At 38.5% G+C, this 13,271-nt stretch overlaps 1 protein-coding gene across 6 annotated transcripts in view; it reads left to right on the top strand.

The window, feature by feature from the left end:
* Positions 1-13,271, top strand: part of ADAMTS20 (ADAM metallopeptidase with thrombospondin type 1 motif 20) — a 100,678-nt gene that overhangs the window by 75,199 nt on the left and 12,208 nt on the right. For all 6 annotated transcript variants that reach the window (XR_014183152.1, XR_014183153.1, XM_082043421.1 and 3 more), the window contains one exon: positions 13,097-13,264. Coding sequence is in view for 4 of the 6 variants with exons in the window: in XM_082043421.1 (XP_081899547.1) it covers positions 13,097-13,264 (168 nt within the window). In the remaining 2 variants the exon portion in view is untranslated. The remainder of the gene's footprint in view (positions 1-13,096; positions 13,265-13,271) is intronic.

The raw sequence follows: 13,271 nt of genomic DNA, 5'->3' as shown, positions 1-13,271 counted from the left end.
GTGAGCTCTTCTGCCAGGGAAGCTGAAGCCTGAAGGAAAATAATATCGTGGGGATGGGTCATGACAACTGAGTCTGATTTTGGACTTTGACTCAACTATTCATGTTCGAGTCCAATAAAGTATGATATTCAATTTTTGTGAAGAATTTCCCTCTCTTTCTAGCTTTCCTGTATTTTTGACGCTGAACTGTTCATCTTGCTTTATTTTTCTCCTCTTCCACTGTGCCATACAAACTTCCATCTACACTCACACTAATATCTCCATGATTTGTGTTCTCTGATGCCTTGGATTACTCTCTTACAGAAAATGGGAAGATGGTAGTCTCCTTCCTGTATGCCATGTTGACTTATTAACTTGTCAAAAATTTGAGTCAAATTTGGTTCCTTGTTGTGAAACTTAGATTTGAATATTGCTTGAGCCCAAATTTTCCTTTCTGAATTGTGTGATGGTATTTTTAGGCTTTACAGTGAACTCTCATAAAAGGCTTTTGTTTTATTTATCAGTTCTCAGTCCCCCTAAAGCTTGAGATTTTTACCTGGCATTAGGAATTTGCACTCTTTATAGCAGCAGAGTAGTGGAATCACCTCCAAACAAGTAAGACAACTCTTCTCTTTTGAAAGAAAAGTGATAGAACTTTGTCTAAAAATAAAATCTTATCTCTTGTAAGTTGTAAATTAATTCTTAAAATGAAGAGAAATTAGATTGTTACATTTTTAGGAAAAAACAGAAAATGCAGGAAGAGTAGTTCTATAATACGGAAAGCAGGGTCAGCCATTTACAGAAAAAATGTTTCTGAAAATTTCTTTAATGATGACACCTGAAGTAGCACCTGTGAAATACAGTTCTTTGGGCAGTGGATTATTATATGAGCATGCCCTTGGAAAGGACTTGGATACCACTGAGTATCCACCAGTATCTAAAGATACAGGTAGTGTAAAAGCCAAATCCTACAATTGCTAAAATAATGTTGCAGCTTTTTTGGCAGTTCTGTTGTTCTTGTGTTACTGCAATAGCTAAAAGTTTGTTCGAAGATCTAATTATGCTATGTAGGTAAAACAAAGAGAAGTTTGCTGACTGGAAAAGCTTACAGATTATGTATTATTATGAGATGTATGTGGATGCAATGGCAATACATGGCACAGAGAAGCCTGGCTGACTATCATGGTAGGTGGGCAGCTGTGCATGGTAACAGCCTGTTTTTCAAGTGGTCCGTAGCTGGCATCAAAAAGGATGCCGGGCCTAAGGCAGTGATGAGCAGCATGGTGGTGTTCATCATGAGAGGGAAAGACATGAAAGGGCTTTCAAAGGAGGATGTGGTCATCTGCTGTAGTTGTGCTAAACTTGAGTTAATAGATAGCGCTTTGAGATATCAGAAAGACAGGCCAAATTAAAAGACTTATTCACAATTCTGAGTAGAAGGAAGAAATTCTATGAATGATCATGAAGTGGAAGTTCAAGAGTTCTGATTTTGATTTTTCCAACAGCTGCAAAGAGTGTGGTTGGTTGTTGATCTGCCATCCAGGCAGACTGCTGTTTTGCTGAGGGATCTCTCTCATTAAGGCCACCGCCAGCTGGCAGGACAAACAAAATCAGACCATGTGGTGACAACTTTAAATATTGTCTAAAATTCCTCTGTAGTATCATCAATAGAGTTGGGCTTCTGCAGACATGAAATCATCTTACTTTCAAGATCTGTACTGATGGTTCTGACTTTAATACAATGGAAGGGTTTGTTTGGGGTGTGCTTGTTTGAATCAGGATGCCTTTATCTTTAAGAGGAATATATTAACACTTTCCTATTAGATGCCATATATATCCTCTCCTAGCAGTTTTACTTTCCTGTTACCCACATCAATCCTAAAATCTGTCTTTAATCCTCTTTGTTCTTTTTTTATTCCTACTTTTTCTATGTGTGTATGTATATGTAGGTAGTTTCTCATTTCTGTCCACCTATTCAGTAGATGTGCTTCAGCATGCTTGGAAAAAAATTATTCAGGAGTTTTCTGTTATCCTTCAGATGGAAGTTGAAACAAAATTATTCTCTGAAAAAGAATCAGACAAATGCTGCCTTTTAATGGAGCACACAGTGCTCAATCCTGTCAGCAGAGGACTGGCTTTGGGCAGTGGACAGGTTAGATGACCTCAAAAGAGTCGCTGCTGTCTCTCGCTGGTCTCAGCTGCCACAGGCACACTGTCTATGAGCTTGTACCACAGCACGCTCCAGCACACCCACACTGGCTTTGGTTTGGAACGCACTGGTCTTCACATCCACGATATGTACCTGAAAGCCCTGGAGACCAACATATGGATGGTGGAAACTTGGCGTGTGTCTGATTTCTCACCCTGTTATGCAGCCAGAGTACGTAGCCAGACCAAAAATGTGGAAGTGCACCTTGGGCAGACCTTAGAGAAAATTATCATTGCTCCCTTTTGTTCTTGAGAGGGGTGAAGTTATGAAGCTTCCATATTAGATTGTGATAGTGGCTGCAGGTGATGATACTTGGAGCAAATTGTTCTCTGGTTTTCATGCCATGAGAGCTACAGGTAATGGCAGTCACTTTGTGTGAGGGCCATCCTTCCTTAGCTTCCATGCTGAAGAGAACGGCTCCTGAGAGGGAAATTCGTAACTTTCCCTCATGAGAATAATAAGAGAACTGACATTTAACACTACATTTGTTTATAAAAATCTAAGATGTATTCTACTCCAAATTTACCAGTTTTTTATTAATTACAAGTAATGGATGTGAAATTGTTGGGGAGGAAAACTGATCTTCAAATTTAAGATTTTGAAATAACACTAAATAAATTTCAGTCAGAACAGTACTTTCACTTCAAAGCTGTCTGAACACAAAAGAGATGTTCTGATAATCTGGATGAAGTTTAGCTCAATGTTAACTAGAAAAAACATGATTGTTATTTGCAGAATCTAGCTATAAATAACTCATGTGTTAAGTGTAGCAATTGCAATACTCAGGTATTTTTGGAGGATCCTATCACAGAGGAAGGAGAATGGCTTTCTTCATGAGTTAGAATGAAGAGACTCTGAGACTCGTGAGCCTATATACATGTCTAGTCATAAAAATACCGCACAAGTCACAGCAGTACTGTTGCTTGCATTGGATGGAGAAGGATTTTGAGATAATACTTCGTTTCAGAGGCTGTGATAAATTTTCTCTTTAATTTAGGTGAGGGAAGGTGGTTGTGGAACTGTGGGCCATCCTGGCTTAGCAAGGAATCAGGAAGGAGTTCAGGCAGCTCTAACATTGTCATGAAAGATTCAGTCTTGGATAGCTAATCCGAATTTGTATTTTTGTAGGTGGTAGTAGTTGCAACTACTAAAAATTGTGGTTTTTTTCAGGGCATAGAACTGAAAACCAGTACTGGGAAATCTCACTGTACAGTCTGAACAGAAGAATATCCATATTATTGACCTCTCTCTGCCAAAAACCTGGAAAAGAACAATTAAACATCATGATTACCTGTTTGGCTCAGAGAGGTGTGATTGGAACATGCATTGCTGGATTGTCTATGGTTGTTTTTGTTTCCAGATGGGCTACAGTACCTCATGATACACTTTGCAAATGGTTTTGACAAGTCCAACAGGCGGAACGTGGAGACTTGCCCTGTGTCGCTGACCTCAGGGGATCATCTGTCAGTGTCATGCGAGCTGAAGCTGTGCTGGGGACTGAACTTTGCAAAGTGTTTTTGAGATTATGCTTGTGTTGCAACTCACTGAAACATGGGCAGTGCTAGCTTCTCATCTTTCACATTTTGATATACAAGAGTCAAACATATTCTAGGGGTGCTCTGTTTCCACATGCAGAGGCAATGGACAGGGAGGAATTTGCAGTAGCTGTGGAGGCCATTTGGAGCATTCTACAAATAGACATCACTCAGCAGTAGTTCACCAGCTTGAGAGAAAGGGAGCTGTTGGAATTCCCTGAGCTCAGCTGGCTGTGCATTTGGTCATTAGAAATATAGTCTTGTTTGAATTAAAAAAAAAGAAGTTATTGAACTTAGAGACCCAGTCAATTTGTGTGGTAGGAATGCCATCTACATAGTGTTTGGATCAGAGGGCAGCACTTACAGGAAGGAAGTGAATTTATTACTAATTTACATCAAAGATCCCATGAGGTTTGCAGTATGATTGCAAATATTAATGCAGGAAGTACTTTTCACTCTAGATCTTATCTTTCAAATGTCATATAGAACTCTGTGAAGTAGGAAGGCCACAAAGAACTTGAACAAAAAAAAGTAATATTTGGTATATGCTTGTTGGGTATGGGCTTCTTGTCATGGTACATTTTAATTCTGAAGCTTCAGCTGATACGCAGCATACAGTCTTGGATACATCCTTGTAAAAAACATGCAGACAGCCTGGAGTGTTCAGAGGACAGCAGCATGAATGGTAAGAGACTTGGACTAAGTGATGAATGAGGAAAGGCTGAGGTAGCTGCAATTTTCAAGACCAAGTCTACAGAAGAGTAGACTGAATGAGATATTCTGCCAGCCTGTAATCAGTGTTTACAAAGAGGTGAGTGTTTCTCAGTCTGCTAAGTGTAGAATGAGAAGTAACGATCTAATCTAACAGTAAGAGAGACTATTGTTAAATCCTAAGACTTTTTTTTTTAACTGTAAGGATGGCTAGACAGTGGAAAAATGCATGCAAAGGAGGCTGTAGCATCCCTGTCATTGGAGACAAGAGTGACAAACTACTGTTAGGAATGGTCCAGGTGTAGCTTTGAGCAGCATGATAGATTGGATGAAGTCTTTGGGTCCTTCTTAGCCTGGTCTTCCTCCCTTCCATTGCTAAAGTTGCAAGAACACGTTTAGAAATATGGCAAAGATTTGCAGATTGCAGCTGCAAGGAGGACCAAATCAAATCAAGACATTTTCTGACCACCAGAGCAATGTGATATATTACTGAACTTTTGAAATGAAGCCATACTCAATGAAGTGACTCAAAAATATCTTCAGTTTAACTTCTGTAGTTAAAATAGGTGTAACTTAGATGTAACAGTAAATCACATACATACCTTCCGGAGTTCAATTTGCTCTTTTTCAGGAGTGATGTAATGGTTGGTCTTTTATAACCGTGTTTTTTTCTGAGTGATAGAGCTAATGGCACAAGTGTTTATGCTTGTTTTAGTGAAGAGTTACTGATTCTGAATCAAATAATTCAGTAGAACCTAATTACAGAGTCTGTGTTGCTTCTGGACAGCAGTCAATGTACTTAAAGGAAAAAAACAACTTTTTGAATACTTTTAGCTGAAAATACCTATTTCATGTTCGAGCCTTGCAAGGAGCCCTGGGAAGATGCAGCTAACAGGGAGGAAGGAGGCAGAAGAAGAGCTAGTTCTAATATGGCAAACAAAAATTTGAAGTAACTCTCAACTAAGTAATGCTCAAAGTAACATTTTACTAGTATCTTCTGTGCAGTAGTGGTCCCAGTTTACTTCTAGCTAAGTTGTTAAAAAGCCCAAACAGACTTTTGGGCCAACCAGAGATCATCAAAATGCAGTTTGTCAGACAACCCAAGCAACTACTGTGTTTAACCCCGTAGGTTTGTAATTATTCTGATTCATTATATAAATGTCCTATCTTTTTAATCTTTCTGCCCAGTCACAGAAGTGCCTGACAAAAAGAGGAAGAAAATACCTTTTGTAATATGTTTTATCCTTTTTCAGTGCTGTTGTGGCTTAACCCTGGTAGGCAGTTAATCCCCACACAGCTGCTCTCTCACTCCCCTGCCCACCCTGGCGTGGGATGGGGCAAAGAATTGAGAGGATACAAGTGAGAAGAATTGTGAGTTAAGATAAAGTCATTTTAACAGGTAAAGCAAAAGCTGTGCCAACAAGGAGAGCAAACTAAGGAATTAATTCATTATTCCCCATCAACAGGCAGCTGTTTATCCATCTGCAGGAAAGCAGAGCTCCGTCACGTGTAACAGTTGCCTGGGAAGACAAACAACAACCCCCTTCCTCCTCCTTCCCTGCAGCTTTTATTGCTGAGCATGTTGTCATATGGTGTGGAATATCCCTTTGGTCATTTGGGGTCAGCTGTCCTGGCTGTGTCACCTCCAAACCTCTTGTGCAGCCCCAGCCTATTGGCTGGTGGGGCAGCATGGGGGGCAGAAAAGGCCTTGATGCTGTATAATCACTTTTCAAAAATAAATAAAATGTCCATATGTTATCAGCAACATTTTAGTCACAAATCCAAAACCTTGCACCGTACTAATTAACTTCATCCCAGCTAAAACTAGTACAGTTACAGTACTACTAGTGACAGTCACTTTAGGTCCCTTTATAGCGAATATGAATGCAAAAAGAAACTGCTCTGTGCTTTGCATTTACTGGTCTGTTTTTCAGTATCTAGAAGCCCACTGACCTACCAGCTAAGCTATACAAAACACTCCCTTGAAAGAAAAGGTTAAGAAAATTTAGAACAAAATCCACTAAATAATCCAAGGTCTTCATCTTTTCAATGAAATAATAACAGTAGCGAAAGAATCAAAAAGCTTTCAGTGAAACTCTGCGTGTCACCTGCAGAAAGAGCCTTAATTTGGTAGGCAGTGATGTTGGCACGCCTGTCTGAGGGGCCGGCTGTGCCACAGAAAGCACCAGGAGTTCTGACAGACTGATCCTCACAGAACTTCATTATTATGAAAAAACCCAAACAAATGAGTCCTAGTTGCTAGCATTATGGAACGACTTTGAACAATAGTAATCAAGTCCAGCTTCTTACTGTAGTTTTATGTTTTTGAAAGAAGCTGACATATGGGAAATATTACTTTAGCCAATGTTGAGACAAGTGCTAGAATTTCTGTGTAAAGTGGTTACAGGATTTTTTTTCAACTTACCTTTTTTTAAAAATAAATGTTCATGTTTCTTTTGAACTTTAAAGTTCTTATGGATTTTTTTTTTCGACACATTCAATCTGCAGAAAATGTGTGGAAAATGTACTCTGCATAAGCCTCCAATTGTATGGAATGTTGTACAAGTGAAGCCACATTAGGGAAGTGTGCCATGAGGACTGCATTGTTCTTGACCTTGTTCAAGTTTAAATGGAAGGAGGTCAAGCAGCAAGAGTGTTAAGTGCAGCTGTACTACCCTTGCTCAGAGGAATTAAGCCTTGGGAAGATCACCACCAGAGCATCTCACAGAACAGAATGGGCACCAAGCAGTGAGAGGACCATATTTCAGAGATAGTGTGTGATAATGCATGAGAAACTCCAAGAAGGAACACAGGCTTATGAAGGGCAAAATTCAGGCTTGTAAGAAATGCACTACAGGCTAGAGGCTCCAAAAGAACACGAGTGACTACCAGAGTACAGAACAAGGGCTCACTCCTGTGCAAGTGAGAATTTGATGCTTCTTAATGAAAGGAAACTTGTTAGACAGGTATCTTAGGTCCATGTGTGGAATATGCAGCTCTCTAAGGAAAACACTGGTGGGGATGTAGCTCAATGCAAGACACCTCCCTGTAAGCTGTATTTAGATGTCTTTAGCCAATTGGAAGTCCCACTCAGGTATCTTCTTTGGAATCTCTATTTTTCATCCCGAGAACCGAGCAGGAGCTGTGTTCTGCCCTTACAGAAAAGTTAAGAGGCATGCCCACTTTATATTGATTAAAGCTTTTAATTCAGCATTTGGGAGACCAGTTTTCCTTTCTTGGTATTCATTCTCTGTGCTGGAGGACAGAGAACCCTTATCTGCTTGTCAGGAGTCTCCAATGAGAAGCTGTCTTGGACAGAAGTAGTCTTCATTTTTCTTGCTGAAGGTGTGTCACCATCCAGTAAAGAACACAGCTGAGCTCCTTGCATCTGATGCCAAGGCATTCTGGGAGGAAACAGTCCCTTTAAGAACTATTTTTATGTATTATCTAAGGAATTAATCCAAAATATGTCCAGTTCCAGGAGGATACTGTACATACAGAGTAATACACCCTCTTGAACTTTCCATTTCTGATCCTGGATCATCTACATCCAGGGTGAGTGCATTAGCTTTTTCATATGTTAAAGAATAAAAACTTAAGAGCATTTCTCTTTGCTTGTACTAAATATCTATCATTGTACTTTGTAACGTGCCTCATTCACCTCCTGTGCACTCAGTGCACTCTTAGAGAAATTTTTTTTTTTTAACTTTTTAAAAAAAAGCTTTCTTTTTTTTAACTTGTCAGTGGAAACAGAGGAAAACCTGTTTTCAGGATGCTGATCGTCCTTATGGGATACAAAGTGCTGAGCTGGTCAGTGTGTGAAAGGATTGTGCATGTTTGTAGAATTGGACTGTTCAGCACCAATGGAACTTTTCAAAGTGCGACTGTGGCTCAGGGCAGCCTAGGTGCTTCTGTAGCTGATGTACATGTGAGACTTCAAGAATAACAATCCTGGAATTAGTTGCCCTAATTATATCAAGATCCCATTGAAATTGCAAAGGGTGTGATCCTTAGAGGTATTTAGGTTCCTCTTACTCATGCTGATGTTGGTGGGAGATGGTCACTGCAGCAGAAGGGGAATCCAGCCCATGGAACTGCACTGAAGTGGGCACGAGCTGCCCCATGGAATTCGGGGGCATCCAGTACCCCAAGCACCTCATTCAAGCAAAGCTGCCTGGAGGCACTTCTTAGTCTGGTGATTTGCTTGGTTTTGAATTTGAGCAATCATATTTAAGCAGAAGTTTACAGCAGCTTAATGTCTAGGGGGGGTTAGTTTTTAAAAATACCAGGATCTTTCCTTCAGTGAAACAAGCAGCACACATTAACCTAATGAACTAAACGTCAGTGTTTTTTCATGCCTTAAATTAAAACAAAACAAAAAACACACAAAAACCCCAACAACTTTGAAAGCTCATCAGTTGAAACCTGCAGTGTTAGGACACTAGCAAATTACCTTTTGCACAATTAAGTTTATTTTCAGTGTAAGATCTATTCAACAGAGCTTTGGACACACGGAAACACAGGATGAGATCTGTGACTTGATGATTATGTGAAAGAGTAAGATAGCAAATCTATATACAGAAATGCTATCTCTCTATTTTCTTAAAACTTACATTTTGTAAGGATTTAATGCATTTAAGATTTTCCGACATAATCACGAGCTGTTGAACATGTCTTCAAAAGTTGCTAAAGATAGCACTAGATTAACACAGAGTGAAAAAACTCCCTGGAAAAAAGTTATTTAAATGTGGATATTTTCTTGATATGAGTTGGCAACATTCTGTAACTTATTGTCTCAGCAAGAAAAAAAACCAAAACAGATTACTTATCAAAAGTTACATTACTTGAAAGTTCAATTATATTTCTTATCATTAAATGAATTGTTTGCAAATACGAATATATTTTCAAAATAATTGAAAATCATATCTACCTACAGATTTTGCTTATCTTTCATTTGTGTTTCTGCATGTAACATTAAGACAAGAATGGGTTCCAGGTATCTCGAGTCATCCAATCTAAACAGTATTGGAGTGAAAGAAATTTTAAGCACCATTTGAAGTAACTGTTTGTAAAGCCTCTGTTATCCTTAATATCCAGACTGCTATTTTCCTTTCTGAACTCAGCTTCCCATCTAATATGACAGAAAACAAATGTGGATTTTCTTAATTCTTGTATAATTGTACTGTAGTTAGAAAATTCAGTAAACATCCTTATGAAAGAGGACTGAAAATAATCTCTTTATACAGATGTTGTTCTGTAACTACTAAAAATATCTTATAATAGGCTAATTTAACACACAAATATTTGATTTCTTTTTTCTTCAGAAGAAAGAATAGCACAAATTATAAATATTAAATTACAGTATTTAAATATACAAGAGATGTAACAGTTGAGTTTGGACTCATGAATTAAAAAAACAAGCAAAAAAACCCAAAACAGAAAGAAAAAAACCCGAAACCACCAAAACAGATCCAATTCTAACCCATGTAGAAGGAAATATGTAATGTCATAACTAGTGGGTAGAGATATTATTGAAGGTGTGAGGAAGACTGAGATACAGCTACAAGACTTCTTTGCATATTCTATTGCTAATAGCAGCCCTGTACAATAAATTTTGTTTTTATTGGATAAAAGATACCTGCACAGGCTGTATAGACAAATATGTATATATACTGGAAAGTGTTGCCTTAATATTAATGTTGAGGGCAATGAGAAATTAAAGAGCGAGATAATTCTGTGCTGTGGCAGCCTCATCTCCTGACGTGGAGGCTTCTTGGGAGCCATTGAGGAAGGAGGGACATGCCCTATTTTCCTAACACATTGTAGGAGGAGGTTAAGTAACTCTGTGCTGCACTTCACTTACATACGATTGAAGAATGAAAAGGAAGAATCTTCAGAATTTAGGGGTCTTTTAGGTCTACATTTTATGATTGAAATTCCTGGGGGAAAAAAGCTTCAGGGGAGAGTAAAATCAATTATTAAGATCACATCAGTAGTTTAGTTTTCATGCATACATGTTATCTTGCCTGCTTTGATAATTAAACCCTCTGAATTCAGAGCTGAGTTCTCTGAAAGCCCTTTATAATTATATGATTTGCAAAGTTTTAAGTTTTCTGACCTACATTAGTCATAGATAAAAAGAATGAAAGAATATAGTTTCAGGTAATTTCTGTTCTGGGAAGTATTTTCCTGTCTTGAAGCAGTCTCTAAATTAATTGAACATAAATTGCAAAACTACATTAACAGTATTTAAAAATGATAAATTGAAAGATTTTTCTGAGAGCAAGATTTAATTTAGAAACAAATACTCTTTTTTTTCTGGAATAGTACAGCAGACATATAAAAAGCAAGTTGTGACTAAATGAGTACTCTTATCTTTTTGCAAACATAGTTGCTTAAGAGAAACACGCTTTTCATTGTATTGTGATAAATTAAATTTATTCCTTTATTCTGCAAATATTTAATTTAAAATATATTGACAGTTTCAGTGAAACCTTTAAGGTGACACATATTAATGTTTAAGGACACATAGGAATCCCGGTTGTATTTGAAGACAAATGAGTCAGCTGAGATTCTGCTCAATGAAGTACAGTTATTGTGAAAAATGTTTCTTTCCTAGCAGGTTAATTTAATATAGTTGCTTGTTATCTATTTTAAAAGCTTTTCTCCAGGTGTTGTTCTCAGGCAAACGTTTGCCAGGCTTGGTATTGAAGGCTGAATGATCTGAACTTCTGTCGAGGGTTTAGATTGCGGAGTGACAATAAAACCCTGGCAGATGTATTGTTAACCTCCTTTCCCCCCCACTTCCCCCATTTGCCCCTCCCTCTCCCCCCTTCCCACTCAGGACAGGCGATTGGGAGGGAAAGAAGGACAGAGAGAAGAGAGTTGGAAAAAATAAAAAATGTTTTACTAATGCTACTAATAAGAATAGAGAAAATAATACAAAATATACAAAACCAATCTTGAAAGTCTCAGCAACTGCAGAGCCGGCACCCAAAGTCCTGGATTAGACTCTGCAGCCAACTGGAGCTGGATTCAGTCTCTCACTAGGCCTCAGTTCACAGGGACAACTAGAAAGGTCCTCTCCTAATGTCGGCCATAAGGAAAAAGGGACGAGATCCTCATGATCTCCCACTTTGATATGAAGTATTCACGTGAATGGAATGTTATACACAGTTGGTCAGTTTCTTGGTCACTTGTTTCTCGTCGCCCCTCTCGTGAGATGTCCATCCATGCTTATCAATAAGTTTGCATTCCATTGCTAGGTTTACCAAAACATGTGTCTGGTTCTCCAGGAAAATGCAGTTAATATGAAGGCTTTAGCTGTCAGGCAAAATTCACTAAAAGAGAAACTTGTTTTTTAACAAAACCAGGACAACTTCTTTTCTTGAAGACAGAAAATATACTTTAAAAAAAGTGCTTGATTAAGTTTATATGTAATTCTAGTGACATAGATGACAATGTAAGATAAAAGGAAGAGAAATATCTTAGGTACTTTGGAAGAAAATTTATGTTTAGCTCCTTTTCACACCCACTTAGAAATGGAATTTTTCTTTGAGTATTAATTCTCTACTTGATTGTGTAAGAAATCCTTGTCTAAGTGTAAAATAAAGTACAGAGGAAATCCTAGAACAAATTAAGAATGTTCACTTTCCAGACAGAAAGTGAATTAATTCAATTGATCAAAATTTCTTCATAGGATGGCATAAAAAAGATTAATGAAAGCATAAAAATAATAATGACACTTTAGTGCTGACATTCAGAATGCTCACGATCCAAGAGAAGTCAGCTGAGCAGCCACCCAATGTGGAAGTGCTTCAGATGTTCCTTGTCTGACCAAAAGTTCCCTGGGACCCGCAGCTCTGCTCTGTGGGGGGAATAGGACAGCCCTGGTTTGAAGAATTAAATTCAAACCTCACTAAAGTCTTGTGGCAGGGTGGAAATATAGCGGAAGAACGGCCTTTTCTCCAGAAGAGACTGATCTGTCAGGTGCGCTACAGTCATGGCCAGTGCTCCTGCCAGGGTGGGTTTCTCAAAGTGTATCTGCAGCTCCATTGGGTTTACACCAGAGGGAGAGAGGTCCTGGAGCCAGTCGTGTGTATAAGTAACAAATCCCGGGGTGGCAGGGCAAGGCCATGCCTCCAGGGACTGCACCATGACCTATAGCATCTATACCTCTTCTCTTGCCCCTGTGTCACATACAGCAAGATATACAAAGCTGACAGAAGGAGGTGCCAGGACAAATGTGCCTTCATAGCCCAATAGCTGGAAACATGCATACCCACAATTTTCCGTTTTTCTTCTTTTAATGCTGATGATAAGCATAATGCTTACACAAAAATAGCAATGAATGTACCGGAAACAGAAGGCTGATAGAGCATCTTCTTATGAGATCAGTATATCAAGCTGTCTCCTGCATGATGTAGATGGCTGAGCTTGGGTAGTTGTCAATGACAACATGAATGAATGGACAAGACACAAGATGTTTGACATCTGATTGGTAATGCTCAGTATGAAAGAGCTTACAAAGAAATTTTATATGTGTAAATGTTATGTCGTAACATAGAAATTTATTCCTATAATCACAGAGGCCACAGCTTCTTTTGGTTTTCTTATAGTTTGAGATTTTTAATAAAGTAATGAAATACATTTCTCTTTTCAGTGTTCTGTTTCCTGTGGAAAAGGTTTGAAGTTTCGTGATGTACATTGTTTTAATAGCTTCCAAGCTAAAATAGAGGAAGGAAACTGCAGACATTTGAAAAAACCACGGACATACAAAATATGTAGAGCTGGAAGATGTCCTGCTTGGAAGGCCAGCAGATGGAAAGAGGTATGTA

This window comes from Streptopelia decaocto (genome assembly GCF_964273445.1).
Source record: "Streptopelia decaocto genome assembly, chromosome: 1".
Lineage (NCBI taxonomy): Eukaryota > Metazoa > Chordata > Aves > Columbiformes > Columbidae > Streptopelia > Streptopelia decaocto.
Note: the sequence above shows the minus strand (reverse complement) of the source record. Positions and strands in the feature narration are given on the sequence as shown.